Source organism: Thamnophis elegans, chromosome 9 (assembly GCF_009769535.1).
Source record: "Thamnophis elegans isolate rThaEle1 chromosome 9, rThaEle1.pri, whole genome shotgun sequence".
Classification (NCBI taxonomy): Eukaryota; Metazoa; Chordata; class Lepidosauria; order Squamata; family Colubridae; genus Thamnophis; species Thamnophis elegans.
Window position 1 is genome coordinate 40,947,743 of NC_045549.1, and position 19,393 is coordinate 40,967,135.

The window sequence follows — 19,393 nt, forward strand, 5'->3', positions numbered from 1 at the left end:
CCATTAGTTGCTTTCTCTTCGATTCCTATTAATTCTGCTGGAGTGAAAAATTTGTGGCTTAGAATTACACATTGTTGGTCCATTAGCCTTTGTTCACTGATATCACAGTCCACATGGTTCACCTTCCAAATCTGATACATTCATTTTTGAAATCCACGTTTTGCTGGCTCAGGCTGATAGTAAGCTTTCATAATAGAGATGTTTTCTTCCCTTTTCGCTTTTTTGCTTTTTCTTTCAGTAGCTTGTCAGCTCCATGCCCTGGTTGCCTAGCAGAAGCAGCTGAGCCCTGTAGCTCATTTTGCGCAGAATGCCCAGGAGCCATAGCATCCAACGGAACCCTTGTTAATCTGGGCGACAGATCAGCTGGCATAAATTTCATTTTTTATTTTTTTTTGTATTCACCATATTTGAATGGAGCAAATTTTGTCTGGCCCTTCACCCGAGACCTGTCTGATATGGTTGCACCTGTTCAGCATAGCTCTTAGGATCATTAAAGCATGCAAGCCCCTTCACCATGACAATGTAAAGCTCCTCGTAGGGGTAAAGATCCTCGGAGGGCAGTATTATTATTATTATTATTATTATTATTATTATTATTATATTATTATTATTATTATTATTATACAATTGTATCACAGCGGCCAGTTGTTTCACCGGATTTGGCATTGGTTACTAGTCGGGCCCCACCCAGGGGCCTAGGACGTCGTAACGTATTTTCTTAATATGCGTGCAGATCCAAGCAGTGCGGCTTTTTGCATTTGACTGATGGTGATTTTGTCAATTTTTAACTGTTTTAAATGTAATTCCAGTGCTTTTGGAATAGCACCCAGTGTGCCAATTACCACTGGAATTACCACTGCTGGTTTGTGCCATAGTCGTTGAATTTCGATTTTTAAGTCCTGGTATCTTGCGATTTTTTCATGTTCCTTCTCGGCGACCCTGCTATCACCTGATATTGCGATGTCTATGATTGTGACCTTATTTTTCTCAACCAGTGTGATGTCTGGTGTATTATGCGCCAGTATTTTGTCGGTTTGTATACGGAAATCCCACAAGATCTTGACCATCTGATTTTCTGTGACTTTTTCAGGCTGATGTTCCCACCAGTTTGTTGCTGTTTTAATATTCTAATTTTTGCACAAATTCCAATGGATCATTTGTGCTACTGAATTGTGCCGCAATTTATAGTCAGTCTGCGCGATTTTTTTACAGCAGCTGAGTATGTGATCAACAGTTTCATCAGCTTCTTTGCAAAGTCTGCATTTGGCATCATCAGAGGATTTTTCGATTTTGGCCTTAATGGCATTTGTGTGGATAGCTTGTTCTTGCGCAGCCAGGATTAGTGACTCTGTTTCTTTCTTTAATGTACCTGTTGTTAACCATAACCAAGTTTGTTCACTGTCCACTTTATCTTTTATTTTTTCCAGAAATTGGCCATGCAGTGCTTTGTTCTGCCAACTCTCCATTCTTGATTTTATCACATCTTTTCTGTATTCTTGTTTCGTCTGTTGGGCCTTCAGTAGATTTTTGTTCTTTACTTCGATTAATAGATGTTCTTGACTTTCTTTTAAATAATCAGCCAGTGCATGTTTTTCTTCTTCAACTGTTTGCTTCACTTGTAATAATCCTCTGCCACCTGATTTTCGGGGCAGGTACAGTCTATCAGTATCACCACGTGGATGTAAACTGTAGTGCATTGTCATTAGTTTCCTGGTTTTTCTGTCCAAAAGGTCCAAATCAGCTTGTGTCCAGTTAACTATACCAGCTGTGTATCTTATAACTGGTATTGCCCAGGTATTTATGGCCTTGATTGTATTTCCACCATTCAATTTAGATTTCAAAATTTTCCTAACTCTGTTGGTGTACTCTCGCCTGACAATAGTTTTTACTTCTCCATGCTTGATGTTATCCAACTGCAGAATGCCTAAGTATTTGTAGGCTTCATTTTCTTTGCATTTAATTAATTGGCCATTGGGCATTTCAATTCCCTCACATGCAGTGATTTTGCCCCTTTTTATGGATACAGTGGCGCATTTTTCCATGCCAAACTGCATTGAAATATCGGTGCTGAATACTCGGACTGTGTTTGTCAATGATTGGATTTCTATTTCTGACTTTCCATAGAGTTTCAAATCATCCATATATAGTAAATGTGAATTTTTTTCAGCTTCTTTGGCTGTTTGGTAGCCTAATTTCATTTTTTTTAAGATTATTGATAGTGGGATCATTGCGATGATGAAGAGAAGAGGTGAAAGTGAATCACCCTGGAAAATTCCTCGCTTGATATTAACTATTCCGTAGATCTCATTCCCTACTGCCAACTCAGTTCTCCATTGTTTCATCGCCTTTTCAGTAAAGGATGTAATATTTTTGCTAATGCCAGTTGTTTCTAAGCATTTTATGATCCAACTATGTGGCAGTGAGTCAAATGCCTTTTTGTAATCAATCCAGACCATATTCAAGTTCATTTTTCTGTTCTTACAATTTTCTAATATCATTTTATCAATTAGAAGCTGATCTTTGGTGCCCCTGCTCCTTCTTTTGTTGCCTTTTTGCTCTACTGGCAAGATGTTGTTTGTTTCCAAATAATCCATCATGTTATCTGCAATAATGCCTGTGAGTAATTTGAAGGTTGTTGGCAAGCATGTTATTGGTCTGTAGTTTTCAGGTGTTGTTCCTTTAGTTGCATCTTTCTGAATCAAGTATGTTTTTCCAGTTGTCAACCATTCATCAATTTGGCCCTTTTGTAAAATTTCATTCAGTTGCCTGGCCAATATTGCATGTAAACTGGTCAGATATTTGAGCCAGAAACCATGTAATTGGTCCTTTCCAGGTGATGTCCAATTCTTTACCTTTTTAACTCGATTTTTGACCATCTCAGTTGTTATTTCTAATACTTGCATTTGCTTGTTGCCAATGCTTTTCTCAAAGTCATGTATCCACTTTGCTTCCTTGTTGTAGTCCTTTGCATTTTCCCACAATTCTTTCCAGAATTCAACTGTGGCCTGTTTTTCTGGTTTTTCACTTTTGGTGTCACCATTTACATTAAGACTTTGATAAAAACACCGTTGGTCTGATCGAAATTGCTGATTTTGTTTATATTGGATGATTCGTGCCTCATATCTTTCAATTTTTCTAACTGTTGCTGTTATCTGCTGTTTTACAATCTCTACAGCTTCATTGATGTTTCTTGTATCCAATCTATATCGTCTGATTAGCCGATCTATGATTTTGTTGTTTTTAAGCCGTTGCTCATGCATGTTCTTTAAGTTACTAGCATCTGCCCTTAATTTTTTGATTTTTTGTTCTAAACGGATTTTCCACTTTGGCTTTGATGCTTTTTCTGTTGTGTGACTAGGTACTTTAATTTTAATGCCTAGTTCATTAGTGACTATTACAGCTGCGCTGTACATTAACTGGTTTGTTTCCAAGATGGATCCCGGTTCAATTGTTGAAAACACTGCATTAACCATTTTCATGATAGGGGCCAAAATTTTCTTAGGCACAGTTTTTAGTGATGGTAAACGTTGCCTTTCCTCATTAAGCAGAAAATGCTCCATGATCTTATCCTTCAATTCTTTTTGTTTTTGAGTTAGTTCATCAGTTGGTTCAGTGATAACTGGTTCTAGTGGTGGTGATGTTATTTCCTCCCCGAGAGCTTCTTCTGGGAGTTCTACTATAATGTCTTTAGTTGTGTCTTGAGTATCAGTTATTTCCGCTTGTGATATTGTTTTTTGGGTTTTGCAATTTGCCTGAATTTCCTCATGTTCAACTTCACTAAACACTTTATTCCGTATAATAAATCGCCTTTGATCTGCTAGTCGTTGTTCACTAACATTTGAATCTGGATATTGTTGTTTCCATAATTCATACATTCGCTTTAAATAGCCTCTTTTTTCTGGCTCTGAGTTGTAGTAACAGGCCATTATGGCACGGTTTTCATCTGCACTATATTTTTGTCGTTTTGTTGGCTGGTCCACTTGTAGCCCACTTGTCGACGGATGTCCAGGGACCCCAACATCCGCCGCGGCCCTTGTTAACCCGCGCGACGACCGATGCGGTATGGAATTCTTATTTGTTTTTTTCACCATATTGTATGGGTTGGCCGGGGTTTTTTTACGGGACCAGATGCCAACCTGACCCCAACCCTCCTCCTTTCTCATCCGGGCTTGGGACCGGCAACGGCGGAGTATTATTATTATTATTATTATTATTATTATTATTATTATTATTATTATTATTATACAATTGTATCACAGCGGCCAGTTGTTTCGCTGGATTTGGCATTGGTTACTAGTCGGGCCCTACCCAGGGGCCTAGGACGTTGTAACGTATTTTCGTAATATGCGTGCAGATCCAAGCAGTGCGGCTTTTTGCATTTGACTGATGGTGATTTTGTCAATTTTTAACTGTTTTAAATGTAATTCCAGTGCTTTTGGAATAGCACCCAGTGCCAATTACCACTGCTGGTTTGTGCCATAGTCGTTGAATTTCAATTTTTAAGTCCTGGTATTTTGCAATTTTTTCATGTTCCTTCTCAGCGACCCTGCTATCACCTGGTATTGCGATGTCTATGATTATGACCTTATTTTTCTCAACCAGTGTGATGTCTGGTGTATTATGCGCCAGTATTTTGTCTGTTTGTATGCGAAAATCCCACAAGATCTTGACCATCTGATTTTCGGTGACTTTTTCAGGCTGATGTTCCCACCAGTTTGTTGCTGTTTTAATATTATAATTTTTGCACAAATTCCAATGGATCATTTGTGCTACTGAATTGTGCCGCAATTTATAATCAGTCTGCGTGATTTTTTTACAGCAGCTGAGTATGTGATCAACAGTTTCATCAGCTTCTTTGCAAAGTCTGCATTTGGCATCATCAGAGGATTTTCCAATTTGGCCTTAATGGCATTTGTGCAGATAGCTTGTTCTTGCGCAGCCAGGATTAGTGACTCTGTTTCTTTCTTTAATGTACCTCTTGTTAACCATAACCAAGTTTGTTCACTGTCCACTTTATCTTTTTTTTTTTCCAGAAATTGGCCATGCAGTGCTTTGTTCTGCCAACTCTCCATTCTTGATTTTATCACATCTTTTCTGTATTCTTGTTTCGTCTGTTGGGCCTTCAGTAGATTTTTGTTCTTTACTTCAATTAATAGATGTTCTTGACTTTCTTTTAAATAATCAGCCAGTGCATGTTTTTCTTCTTCAATTGTTTGCTTCACTTGTAATAATCCTCTGTCACCTGATTTTCAGGGCAGATACAGTCTATCAGTATCAGGATCTTGACCATCTGATTTTCAGTGACTTTTTCAGGCTTATGTTCATTATTATTATTATTATTACTATTACTATTACTATTATTATTGCAAGGTCTGACCTTGGGGTGAATATGCTAGGCCATCAATGAACAAATAAATGTAAAACAAAATCAAGAGACCTATTGGTGGTAAAGGACATAATTATCAATGGTTTTATTATTTATAGTTATCTGAAAAATGTAAAACAGGTAACAAAATGTAAAGTATTGAGCATTATTAAACTTATTTGAAACACAATTGTGTACAAATGACGAACATGTGATTGTTAACGTGTATACTTTTTTAAAATTCAAAACACAAAAAAAAACATATTAGGAATGTATGATAAAGTGGTTAAAAACTTTTGCTATAGTATATCAGTAGAACAATGGAAAAATACATGGTTGAAAGGAATGAAATTACACTGTGTTATAACCTTAAATACAACTTTTAAATGATATATCATTAGTATATATTAATAGAGAATTAGTATATATTTTAAAAGGGCACTTCAAATTCCTATTGAAAATCTGAATAACAAAAGGAAATTTTTTATCATATTTAGTGGACATGGGCAAAGCTAGAAAATTTTGGGTCCAAAAACATACAATGATTCAGAGAATGCTAATTATTATAATTCAACTGAAACCAGAACTTCTTCCTTTGGGATGTTTGATAAGCCATGGAAAATTGTTTCTATATATGATAACTGCATTGACATTATTGTTATGCAAAAAGATGGGAAGGTTTGGCAATACTTATGATAGAGGATTGATGATCCAACTTGTTGAAATGATTTGTTTGATTACAATATCCATACTTATTCATGACTGAAAACTTATATTAAGAGTTAATATGTAAAAAAATGATATGATTTTGATTAGAAAGGATAGATTGTAGAAAGAAAAGAGTCTTAACTTTAGATAGAGTGGTCAAGTTAAAATTTAATAATTGATAAAAGCAAGATTGAAAGCCATTTCTTTTATATATTGAGCCGAGGTGGCACAGTGGTTAAATGCAGCACTGCAGGCTACTTCAGCTGACTCCAGTTCTGAAGTTCGGCTGTTCAAATCTCACCAGCTCAGGGTTGACTCAGCCTTCCATCCTTCCGAGGTGGGTAAAATGAGGAACCGGATTGTTGTTGGGGGCAATATGCTGACTCTGTAAACCGCTTAGAGAGGGCTAAAAGCCCTATGAAGCGGTATATAAGTCTAACTGCTATTGCTATTTTTTCTTTCATTCATTTTCATTTTTCTCTTTTCTTTTTTGCCTGTTTTACTTTGTATTACTTTCATTCTTGTGTTTAATATTTTCCAATTAATAAATTAATTCATGTATTATTAAATATTTTCAAGTGGAAACAGAATGCTCACTTTGCATTCTCAAAATCCTTACTATTTATCCATTTCTACAGGTTTCTTTTGACTGGGTAGAGCTAATGCCATTTTCATCTGAATTTTCCCATTCCTTTCACATTCCTAATGAAATGGAGTTGTCTGTTCTCTTAAGAAAAATAATAGAATTTAAATTACATTTTGATTGTTACAAAATTAATTTTGTGAACTTCTAACTTGAAAAAAGTCATAATATTATAGAGATGGACAAATGGCAAATCATGGTTAATAATCTTGCAAATGGAATAAAGAATCTTTTTGTGATCCAGCAAATTCCAAAACTCAGGTTGTGAATTAGTTATCATATCGCAAGTTTAGAGATTGTGAGTATGTAATCTTGCTTTATAAAGTATTAAAAACATATCCTGTGTTAAAGAAAAACCTTCATTGTGCAATTAAGTAGTTCATGAAATATTAGATATATCTGATGTGTCGCATGTAAGGAAATTTAAAATTTCTAACAAAATAAGTACAATTTGTTTGAAATTAAACTTATGAAATGCTTACCTTTTTGTCTCTCTTATTTTTGTCTAGGCTTTCGAAAAATAAGTCTTGATGACCTCAGGAAGGCCTATATTGTGAAAGATGTCCAACAGTATATTCTTCATCGTTTGGATCAAGAAGAAGCCCTGAGACAACATCTCACAAAAGAAACTGCAGAAATGTTGAATCAGCTTCACATTAAAAGCAGTGGTTGCTTTCTGTACCTTGAGCGTGTCCTAGATGGAGTAGTAGAAAATTTCATTATGCTAAGAGAAATTCGTGATATCCCTGGAACGTTAAATGGACTCTATCTTTGGCTTTGTCAGAGACTCTTTGTGAGAAAACAGTTTGCAAAAGTCCAACCTATTCTGAATGTAATCCTTGCTGCTTGCAGACCACTTACAACAACTGAATTGTTTCATGCCGTGTGGACCAAAAATATGGCATTGTCTATGGAAGATTTCCAGCGCAAACTAGATGTTCTATCAAAAGTTCTCGTTGATGGTCTAGGAAACACAAAGATCCTTTTTCACTACAGTTTTGCAGAATGGTTGTTGGATGTAAAACATTGTACACAAAAGTATTTATGCAATGCAGCAGAGGGACACCGAATGCTAGCAATGAGTTATACATGTCGAGCCAAGGATTTAGCACCATTGGAAGCACAAGAATTTGCTTTGCATTTAATAGATTCAAATTTACAACTGGAAACTTCTGAGTTAGCTTTATGGATGATCTGGAATGGTACTCCTGTTAAAGATTCTTTGTTGACATTGATACCCAAAGAGCAGGAAGTTTTACAATTGCTAGTAAAAGCTGGTGCTCATGTTAATAGTGAAGATGATCGGACATCTTGCATTGTGCAACAAGCATTAGAAAGAGAAGATTCTATTAGAACTTTATTGGATAATGGTGCTTCAATAAATCAATGTGATTCAAATGGAAGAACATTGCTGGCCAATGCTGCCTACAGTGGCAATCTTGATGTAGTGAATTTGTTAGTTTCTAGAGGAGCAGATTTTGAAATTGAAGATACACTTGGACAGACAGCACTTACTTTAGCTGCTCGGCAAGGACACACCAAAGTTGTAAATTGTTTGATTGGATGTGGTGCTAACATAAATCATACTGACCATGATGGATGGACAGCATTGCGATCTGCAGCTTGGGGTGGACATACTGAGGTTGTTTCTGCACTTCTGTATGCTGGTGTAAAAGTAGACTGTGCAGATGCTGACAGTCGAACAGCTTTGAGAGCAGCAGCCTGGGGAGGACATGAAGATATTGTACTGAATCTGTTGCAACATGGAGCTGAGGTGAACAAAGCAGATAATGAAGGGAGAACTGCTTTAATTGCAGCGGCGTACATGGGGCATAAAGAAATTGTAGAGCATCTTCTAGACCATGGTGCAGAGGTAAATCATGAGGATGTGGATGGAAGGACTGCTCTCTCAGTTGCTGCTCTTTGTGTTCCTGCTAGCAAGGGACATGCTTCCGTTGTCAGCCTTTTAATAGACAGGGGAGCTGAGGTGGATCATTGTGACAAAGATGGAATGACTCCACTGCTAGTAGCAGCCTATGAAGGGCATGTAGATGTTGTTGATTTGCTTCTGGAAGGTGGAGCAGATGTAGATCATACTGACAACAATGGTCGCACCCCTCTTCTTGCTGCAGCGTCAATGGGCCATGCTTCAGTTGTAAATACTTTATTATTTTGGGGGGCAGCTGTGGATAGCATTGATAGTGAAGGACGGACAGTTCTTAGCATAGCATCTGCTCAAGGTAATGTTGAAGTAGTACGGACTCTGCTAGATAGAGGATTAGATGAAAACCATAGGGATGATGCAGGATGGACACCTTTGCATATGGCTGCTTTTGAAGGTCACAGATTAATATGTGAAGCACTTATAGAACAAGGTGCTCGGACTAATGAAATTGATAATGATGGACGTATACCATTCATATTGGCAGCCCAGGAGGGCCACTATGACTGTGTGCAGACTTTACTGGAAAATAAATCTAATATCGATCATAGAGGCTATGATGGGAGAAATGCACTCCGTGTTGCTGCTTTAGAAGGGCACAGAGATATAGTTGAACTACTTTTCAGCCATGGAGCTGATGTGAACTATAAAGATGCTGATGGCCGGCCAACACTTTACATCCTGGCCTTGGAGAACCAGCTATCAATGGCTGAGTACTTTTTAGAAAATGGTGCAAATGTAGAAGCAAGTGATGCTGAAGGAAGGACAGCACTCCATGTTTCCTGCTGGCAGGGCCACCTGGAGATGGTACAGATGCTGATAACATACCATGCTGATATAAATGCATCAGACAATGAGAAACGGTCAGCTTTACAGTCGGCAGCATGGCAGGGACACGTCAAAGTAGTTCAGCTTTTGATTGAGCACGGGTCCTTAGTTGATCATACATGCAATCAAGGTGCTACTGCACTCTGCATTGCAGCCCAAGAAGGACATATTGATGTGGTGCAGATATTACTGGAAAATAGTGCTGATCCAAATCACGCAGATCAGTTTGGGCGCACAGCAATGCGTGTTGCTGCAAAGAACGGGCACACGCCAATAATTAAACTACTGGAAAAATATGGTGCTTCTAGTTTAAATGGATGCACTCCTTCCCCAATCCATACAATGGAGCAAAAACCTTTGCAATCAGTACCTTCAAAAATGCAATCCTTAACGATAAAATCAAACAGTTCAGGGAGCACTGGTGGGGGCGATGTACAAGCTGCTTTGCGTGGTTTGTCAAATGGCCCATCTCATGCTTTTAGTTCTCCTTCTGAATCCCCTGATTCAACAGTTGACCGACAGAAGTCCTCTTTATCTAATAATTCACTGAAAAGTTCAAAAAACTCATCTCTTCGTACAACTTCATCTACAACAACTGCCCAAACAGTACCTATTGATAGTTTCCACAATATGTCCTTCACAGAACAAATACAGCAGCATTCACTGCCCCGCAGTAGAAGTAGACAGTCCATTGTTTCACCTTCTTCCACCACTCATTCTTTAAGCCAGAATCATAGTTCGCCAAATAGTGAATTTGAATGGGGCCAAGTGAAACCCAATCTAAAATCAACAAAACAAAACAAAACAGGGAAAACGGAGAGCTCCAACAAATCCGGATCTGCTGGGAAAAAAGTAAAACCAACCACTTCCTCACAACCAAAAGTTTTAGAATATGAAATGACTCAGTTTGATAAGCAGACATCTGTTGCCAAATGTGGCACTACCGTGCCTCTTAAAAATATGTCTGCTGATACACAGTGCAAAATTTTAGTCCCTTCAGCCCAGCAAGAAGTTTGCCGGTCCCAACAGCAGTTCCTGATCCATCAACAAAGTGGAGAGCAAAAAAAGAGAAATGGAATAATGACAAATCCAAACTACCATCTTCAGAGCAATCAGGTTTTTCTTGGTAGAGTATCTGTTCCACGAACAGTCCAGGATCGAGGGCATCAGGAGGTTTTGGAAGGCTATCCATCTGCAGAAACAGAATTTAGCCTTAAACAAGCCTTAAAACTTCAGATTGAGGGAAATGACCCAAGCTTCAGTTACAAGAAAGAAACACCATTGTAAAAGGTGAGCAACTTTTAGAATTGTCCTGTTCAAAGAGTTTTTAGTTAGACATTGTTGCTGATTGGAAATCAAAGAACCGGTGATTTTCCATTGAACAATAGCTTATATACCATGTAACTATTAAATGGCCAGAGGCATTTTATGTTGATTGCATTAAACCACATCCATGTGGACATTAATAGACTCACAACTTGACTTTTATGGACCTTGAGACAATTTCTGCTTGCCACGACCCTTCCTTAGCCAAATAGTGAATTTATGGGCACCCTAATGCTTTGCCAAAAATTAAAATCAAAACTTTAAATGAGATCATTAATATTGTTGCTTCTTTAGATTAATCAAAGCATCTGACAGCTATAAACACACTTAATTTCCTTCTAATTATTTAGAAAGTAGCTTCATGATTATACTGAAGTGAAATACCCAATTTTCTTTTGTTTTAAATGTAACTGAATTATGCTTCAGATTTTGGTCCTAAAATAAATTATAAAATAATTAGTTGAAACCGTGCGAATAACAAAAAGGAGTACAAAGTAGCATGGATTTGTTACAACATTCCCAAACTAATCTTTTTGTTTTAAAGTAGCCATTAATCCAGAGTTGAATGAAATGCTATTAACTTTGATATCAGAGTGTTATTTTTCATGACCTCTCATTGTTTGGTTAGGAAATTAATTAAAAGAAGACTAAAGGATATGTTTTGGTAAAGTCCCAGATAATTGAAAGGATTGCATTATAGCTATCAAATGACCATGCATTTTTCTGTAACAAAAATTTCAAATAAGATAGCTTTAGTACTTTTTGATAATGATCTATTGAAGAGATAGGGAAAAAAATCTGCAAACACTAATAGTTCTTTAATGCAGTTTTGTGGCCACAGTATTATTTGTCTGAGATATGAAGTTGGATAAAATCACAGAACCATGGAGACATTGAAGGTCACATAATATAAGTTTTGTACAAAATTTCTCTGATTCAACATTTCATTATACATTTGAAAAGATACCAATGTTGATCTTTAGGAAAACCAGTCATCTAAATATACATGTATAATATGAAGCCTATGAAAAAGATCATTTTATCTACACCATTTGATAGCATGAGAGGTTGGTAACTTTATATGTGCTTACCATATGAAAGGAATTAAAATCTAGGTAATATATTGAAAATTCCAAGAGTCATAAGATTGCATATTCAAACTCACACCTTTCTGGGGAAAAAAGGACAAATTGGAATTAAGTCCTCATCTGAATCAATAACAGTTATTTTAACTTGAGGATTTTGCACTTGTAACCGCAAAATGATAACTTGGATCTATTGATTTACAATATATTTTTATTTCATTCAATATGGATACCACCTAACTTCAATCAATGACTGAAATATATTCATTTTAAAATAAATAAGCTATCTGTAAGAGTTCTATTTTCATAGTTGTATATATTACATTTCTTATGACTTATTACACCTTTTTCAAGGATGAGCTTTCTTTAATCAATATTTTTTCTATACATATCGTATTTTTGAAATATTGGCTTTATGTGTCAGCCCATGCAATCTTGTCTCATACTTAAAGTATTACAAAACTGTAAGAATTCAGTGATCTCATGAAATTCAAGGATGAGTAGAAAGTATGTCATTTCAAGTTACAAAAGCTTTCAATTTTGTTAAAAATAATTGCAAGTTACATGTTAAACATTAATATGATCTTGTCAAAATAGAATTGCCAGATTGTTATTTTATCACCAGTACCATAACATATGTATCATGTTCCTGTATCACCATATTATGTTTCTTAGTTCCTATGAGTAGCACCCAATGTGTGTGGGGAGTGGGGGAGGCAGGGGAAATTCAAAATGTGATGTCACTGAGATAGATGAACATTAGTGCTAAGAGCAAGTTTGGCATGATAATGTTACTTAGAGACAGTAGCACCCGCTGTAATTTATTGATCAAAATATGGATTTGATTTCAGAAAATCCATTTTAAATATCCTCAAAAATTGATGATACACTGTAAGATTTTTAGTCATCGCTATTTGTATATTGTATATCATTGAAGACATTGTAAATAGTTCAGTCATTGATAGAGTTGGAGATTTTTGAGGCAGAATGTAAATTTTTATTTTGTTTTGTTTTAGGAAGTTTTCATAACACCAGGAACAAAAAGAAGAGGTTGCCAAGGATGGTTTGTCAGCTAGACTGGGATAAAAGCATTTCTTGCTCATTAAATTACATTGAAATTCTGAATGTGATCACTGCAGCACAGTTACCTTGATTACTGCAATGTGCCTAAAAGTTAAGGCTGCCTTCTTAATGTAACCTTCTGTGCTTCAGAAACTGTATTTTGTGTACTTTATACTTAATACATAGAATAAGCACTTTCTTCCTTAATAACAAAACAAGATAATGCCATATATTCCATGGACAACTAAAAAGTTTTAAGAATTAGAAATGTAAGCTCCTTTTCAGGAAGGCATGATCAGGGTAAAGGTGTCATGGTGGCTTGTGCTGAAAGGCATTGCCTTATGTATTTATTTTATTTTAATATGGCCAAAAAAATCTGCTTTCTGTTGAAAACATAATCAGTATCTTTGGCTACCTAAAAAATGAAACAACCTCACTTCACAAATATATACATGCATCTGGTTATTTCTTTTAATAAGCCTTTTAAACACTATTTTTTCCTGTTTTATGTTTGTACCAGCAACTTTGCAGCATGTGATTCCTAGTTAAACTTTAAGATGTCATAAGATTTCTTATATTTTTTACTGTAGGTTCACATATACTCATACAAAAGACTGGAGCTATCTCAAAGGGTGCAATTTGCATGTAGAAGAGAATTAAGTGAACTGCCACAGCCACAATGCTAATTGCCCTTTGAGGGTTCTTTGCTTTCCAAGACTGGGCACATCACAGCATAGTAAATCTGTACACAATGCTTTATTACAGCACCCACTTTCTCCAACAACAGTCTATTGCTCTGGGTCAATTTCACCCCTCTCGGATTTGTAAGTTGCTGTTGCTGTGTAAATACATCTTTAATATTCAATATTTTGTTCTCAAAATCTTTTAACAAAGTCTCCAAGTCTTTAAAGTGGCACTCACTCTTAGCCTTCTTCCAAAAGTTTTTACATTGGCTGGGATGAAGTGCTGCCTCAATGCAGTTGTTCCTTTTCTGGTTGCGACCATGCTTTCAGCAAAGATGCAAGCTGGGTTCCCATCAGCACAATGCTGCTCACCGTAGCTTGTGGTCCTGGCCGTTGAATGATAGTCCTCTTGCCTTCTTGTAATAGCTGCCAATCTCCAGATATCGCCTCAATTTTTCTATCTTTGTATCACCTTTCTTTCTAATCACACCTCCCCATGCTGTCTTAGCATTTGCTTTTGTAAGCTAAGATTCTGGGTAGTGTGAGGCTGTTTCTGGACATTGCCATGTCTTTGAAAAGGCCTGGGTGTGGCTCTATTAGCTAGGAAGCCGAAACACTGGTATGGAGGCTTGTGAGGAAATTTGTGAGTGAATGAATAAATGCTCTCAGGTTTCTGGGTCTGTAAACTTTTACAATCCTCTGAGAAAAAAAAATGAGCTTGTGTTGAGCCTCAAGGAAATGGGGTGAGTAGCATTTCTGCCTGGCTGCAGCGGCTTTTTCCAAGCACAGACAACAATTCAGCTTCACTTCGTCTCAAAGTTGCAGCCATAATAATAGTTCATAACATTTATGATCTCCCCCCAAAAAACACTGCAATTTCAAGTGTTAGTGTTTGGTCATGTGGTTATGTCTGGGTATGGCTTGTTCACATTTTATGTTCTCAAAAAAAAATGTGTACATACATAATAAAGGTCATCTCAAACACATGATACCAAACCAATATGAGGTACTTTTCTTTTCATTTAAAATTGTATTTCCATGAATATATTTCCGTACAATCAGATGCTTCTCACCAGGAATGTCAGTCTTTTGACAACGGTAGCTAAATTGTCGTACTAGGTACAAGTCATTAAGCTTGTTCTTGTCATTCGTTTTGAACAGAATTGGTGAAGGAATATGTTTGAAACCAGGCCTCATTTAATTGACTTAAATCAGGTTACATATGTGTTCACATTACCTTTTTCCTCTTTGAAAGGCCAACGGAGGTTTGTCAGCCGGACTTGCTACTTCATATTTTTCTGTGGAAGAGACACAGCCTAGTGATTGTACAGCTGTTAAAATATATGAAGGCTCTTGCTCAATCTTTCAATCCTCAGTTAAATGATATGAAATGAACAAAGTATCTCTATTGCACTGAACTATATTGTATTGACAATTTAGTGACCTCCATTTGTCCCCCTGTTTGAAACTAATGAATAACATAGTCCAAAACAAATTGAAAATATCTGGTGCCTATTTTGGTGTTAAGTAGAATAAAATGTTAACCCACATAAAGCAATTTAATATACTGAAAAATGAAATGATTAGAAGAGTTGACAAGCCTAACCCAGATAACTTATCTGCATATATTTAAAGCAGTAAGAATAGTTTATTTGTTTTGCTTCTTTTTGTTTTGTGTGTGGCCCCAATATAAACTTCTGTTTTCAGGTTTTATTTTTGGTACCAATTAATATTATTGGATTAGAAGTAAATACTTCAACAATATCTTTCCAGCTGAAAATAATACATAGCTGGATTTACCTTGATTCACTCTTTCAGATATATTTTAAAAACTCTCTGTAGCTCAAACTCTCTGTAGTATCAAAGAAATGTTTTTTGAAGTTGCCTTGTAGCAGTCTGTATCTATTGTTATAAAACCTTGTCCCTGCTACTCTGTGCATCTCCTTTGTGACCAAAAAACCAACTCAGGATAGGAGGAACAAGCCTAATTCTTCCTGGTAACTTATGGCAGGAAATTCATGTTTTTCCCTTTGCTGTATTGTCACCAAGTGTCACTGCTTTACTTTTCCCAACATGCTTATGGAATAAATTATGGTCAACTATGGGATTTCTGCCATGAGGTTAAAATTTGTGGCAAAGGCTTTTCAGTAAGAAGTCTATCCTGGCAATGAACTATTGCAATGAAAAAGATGCAGGGTTGTATGCATTGCGAGCATAAAAGTTACATGTGATTTAAACAGGAATTCATACTCATGAAAATATCTTTTTCTAGTATTGCTAATACTGGGTATTTGCAAAATAATTCAAAACTGCAGCCCTTATTTCTTATTAATATTTTACTCTTTAAAAATATTCCTAAAGATCGTTGTCTTTTTTATCTCAGCTGTTGTTGAGATTGTATTTACTGGACTTGTTTTATCCTAGTATGTATTTGCGAGTTGATAATTACATTTATGGCCATACTCGCAACAAGGCTCCATGTTGCAGAAGCCTTTGGATTTTCAGCATAATAATTTTATCATTTGAAGAATAGCTCCTAAGCATAGTAATCAATTAAGATCAGAAGGAAAGTGCTTTCTGATAATACATTGGTTTCAAAGTTCCTGCATATTTTCAGAACCTTGTTGGAATACAGCATGCCTGCCCTCATTATTATAAATCTACCCATTTGACAAGAGTGTGAGACTCTTTCACATTGCTTTAATATATGATTTTAATATATTGACTTTTGTGGCCTCTCTTCAGAAGGGTAAACATTGATTATCTGAAAGTAACAATTCTATGCTTTATTACCATTGTTAAGTTCTTGGGTGTGTTCAGTTCTGTTAAGCCATGATTTGATAGGGCTGATCAGCTATAATTTAATATAATTCAAGATTTCTGGTTCTGTTTCCCCATCAACAAAACTCTGCCTCATTTTACAAACTTTTTTCCTACAATTCACTGGCTAAAGTCATTCCCAGATGAACTAAATTATCACTCTTTGAGGTTTTAGAAAGTGAATTTTAATATCTAGCACAAGTGAGCCCAGTAGGTATTCTTAAGAGGAAGCAGATAGTTAATTTATCTTTCAAGATGTTGACATGTTAAGTTATAGCAGTGCCATATAGGTCTTGTTATAATCAGTATTGGAAATGGCTTTGCTTTTACTTAAAGCATCCTTTCCTCTTGTCACCTGTGCTGCTATGCAAATGTCTGTTAATGCTTGATATCCTCCATTGAACTGTTCAAATAACATGGTACAAAGTTGAAACTTTCTTTCCTGGACTGTTTGTAAATAGCCTAAAATGTACATTGAATTTCACATTGTAAAATTTTTATTTTATTTCTTGTATTATATTAAGCGAAAGTCTTTATGTATATGAAAGTGCATAATAAATATATTTGCTTTTCAGCAGATATTTGTTCTATATTTGTTTGCTATTGTCCCTTGTCTGAAAAATCAAAGCCTAACTAGATTAATGAAATGTTGGATGTGACTATATCAAATGTTTCATTTGTTCTTGTTTTTTAATCCTAATTTTGTAATACAGTACTAAGCCTGATTCACTTTAGATATGAGCGATGGCTTGGAATATAATATGTGATAAAAGGTAAAGCATTAGGTTGGGGGGTTTCCAAATGTTGTGAGGTAGCTAAAACTATGCACATTTAGCCACTAGTAACTATATAGGAAAAATATTATCAGAAATAATTACACTACTTATGGTGGGAACATATATAACATTACTTTAAAAGAGAAAAATACTGGTAACTGGAGCTGATTTGAAACACTGATCCTTACTAGAGGAATGAGATGTTTGTCCAAACAGCAGCCATCTTCTAGCTTTAAGTTAGACTTAATTAAATCCATTTGGTTTGACTCAAACTAGCTTATCCTTGGAATGGACCCATCAAAAACAGAAAAAGTTTTGAAGTGCATTTCATACAAATCATGATGCTAATAACTTTGCAGTATTATAGCTAATACTTTGAATGACCTGTCATTATTGATTAGAAACCAGGAAATGGAACGATATGGGAAGTGGATTGGCAATTCAACTAGAATTATTTTCCTTTGTGATAGTTTAACTTGTGGATTGCACTACAACTAGCTGGCAATTTCCCATTACGATAGGAAATTTTATAACTCCTGTAGAAATGTCAGTAAATACTTGGTATGAGCAGGTGTGTTGTAACACTTCAATACTGGAAAACATATGTAGAAATAAGATGCATACTAGAAAATTTTGTTCCTGTACCCATATTTGTATCAGTTTTTGATGGGATTTGTAGAATGCAAGTATATCTCGATATATTACAATGATACAATTTGTGCTAGTTTTGTCAAATCTATTGCCCATTATTTGTATATTTCTGTACAGTTGTATGGAAAATTTTAGAGACCTTTAAGCCTAATTGCATGCTTCAATCAATCCCTAAAGGAACAGTTCAAAGAAATTCTACATTGTACAAAGTTAAACATATATGTGTAATATGTAGGTCCAATTGTTTGCAGATTCAAAATAATAAAATAGTAAATATGGCAGACGTGGAAGCTAAGATCAGTACTTCCAGTGAATACTTTGCAACACCACTAGCAAAAATAACAGCTTAAAATTTCCTGTGGCCAACTAAATAGCCAATCTCTTTCATTAACTTGAAAACTAAGGAAACTCCTTAGAATGCCTTAAATTTATTTATATCTGCAAAACTGAACTCATTGATTACTACAAATGACTTGCTGAAAAGTTTAGCTGACACTGAAGTTGTTTGCAGACCACAGTACAATGCTGCTTGTGCCCAGCATAGAAAAGATGCCAGGAAAAGAAAAGAAAAAAACTTTCCTGCTGTTATCCCCCTCCTTCATCAAAGAAACTTGATAAGTGTGAACATTTGGGAACAAAACAAAGTACTTTAGACTAATGAAACAAAATGAAACTATATAGCAACAACCACATGTTACAATTACAGAAAAAAATAGATAAAAGTATTGAAAAAATGCCAACCATTAAATACAAGAGTGGGATTATCAGGGCTTGGACTGAATGATAGACAGTGGCAGAGAAAATATTTTGTAGGTCTAAAGAATAATGGATTCAAATATTAACTTTATAAGTTAATGTCCTACTGCAGTTAAGAAACTGAAGCTGACGAAAGATTGGGATTTCAGCAAGAAAACAGTCTGAAACAATCCCAATAAAATACTTAATATTCCTCAAACTGGAGCTATATTGAAAACCTGGAAGAAATCTAAAATATGCAATTTATACACAGGACCCAAGAATAGTTCTGAAGTAGAAGAATTGTAGAAGAGAGAGGAAGGGATAAGATCCGAAAGTAAGAATAGGAAGACTCTTGAGAAGAATTTTCAATTCTAAAAATCTATAGCAAATTTTGAAAACTCATAATTTCTTCCGAAGAGTGAGTCCCAACTAGGTGTTTTCCATTTTACTGGAAGTGGCCAAACTTCAACATATTTCATGTTCACTGTTTTTTATTATCATTCTCTAAACATTTGAACATTAATATGTTAGCATTCAAATTTTCAGGAAAATGTCATATATCTTTGGACAATATCAAGGTTATACCCTCTTCCATTAGGAATTAATTTAAATATACTTTGAAATTTCACTACTTTTTCCATATAATTATGTTATAGGTATTATGTTATTGGTATTTAATTAAAGTGTGAATGAGAGGGAGTTCACGACTAGAGATAAAATATACTTTCACAGAGAGATAAAATGTGATAACTATTTCCTTTCTTCC

At 35.7% G+C, this 19,393-nt stretch overlaps 1 protein-coding gene across 5 annotated transcripts in view; it reads left to right on the forward strand.

Moving 5' to 3' along the window:
* The window catches only part of ANKRD50 (ankyrin repeat domain 50), a 63,135-nt gene extending 46,099 nt beyond the window's left edge, over positions 1–17,036 (forward strand). For all 5 annotated transcript variants that reach the window (XM_032223711.1, XM_032223715.1, XM_032223712.1 and 2 more), the window contains exons 4-5: positions 7,226–10,776; positions 12,914–17,036. In XM_032223711.1, the coding sequence (XP_032079602.1) occupies positions 7,226–10,773 (3,548 nt within the window). In that variant the 3' untranslated portion in view covers positions 10,774–10,776; positions 12,914–17,036. The remainder of the gene's footprint in view (positions 1–7,225; positions 10,777–12,913) is intronic.
* Positions 17,037–19,393: the final 2,357 nt, after the last annotated feature.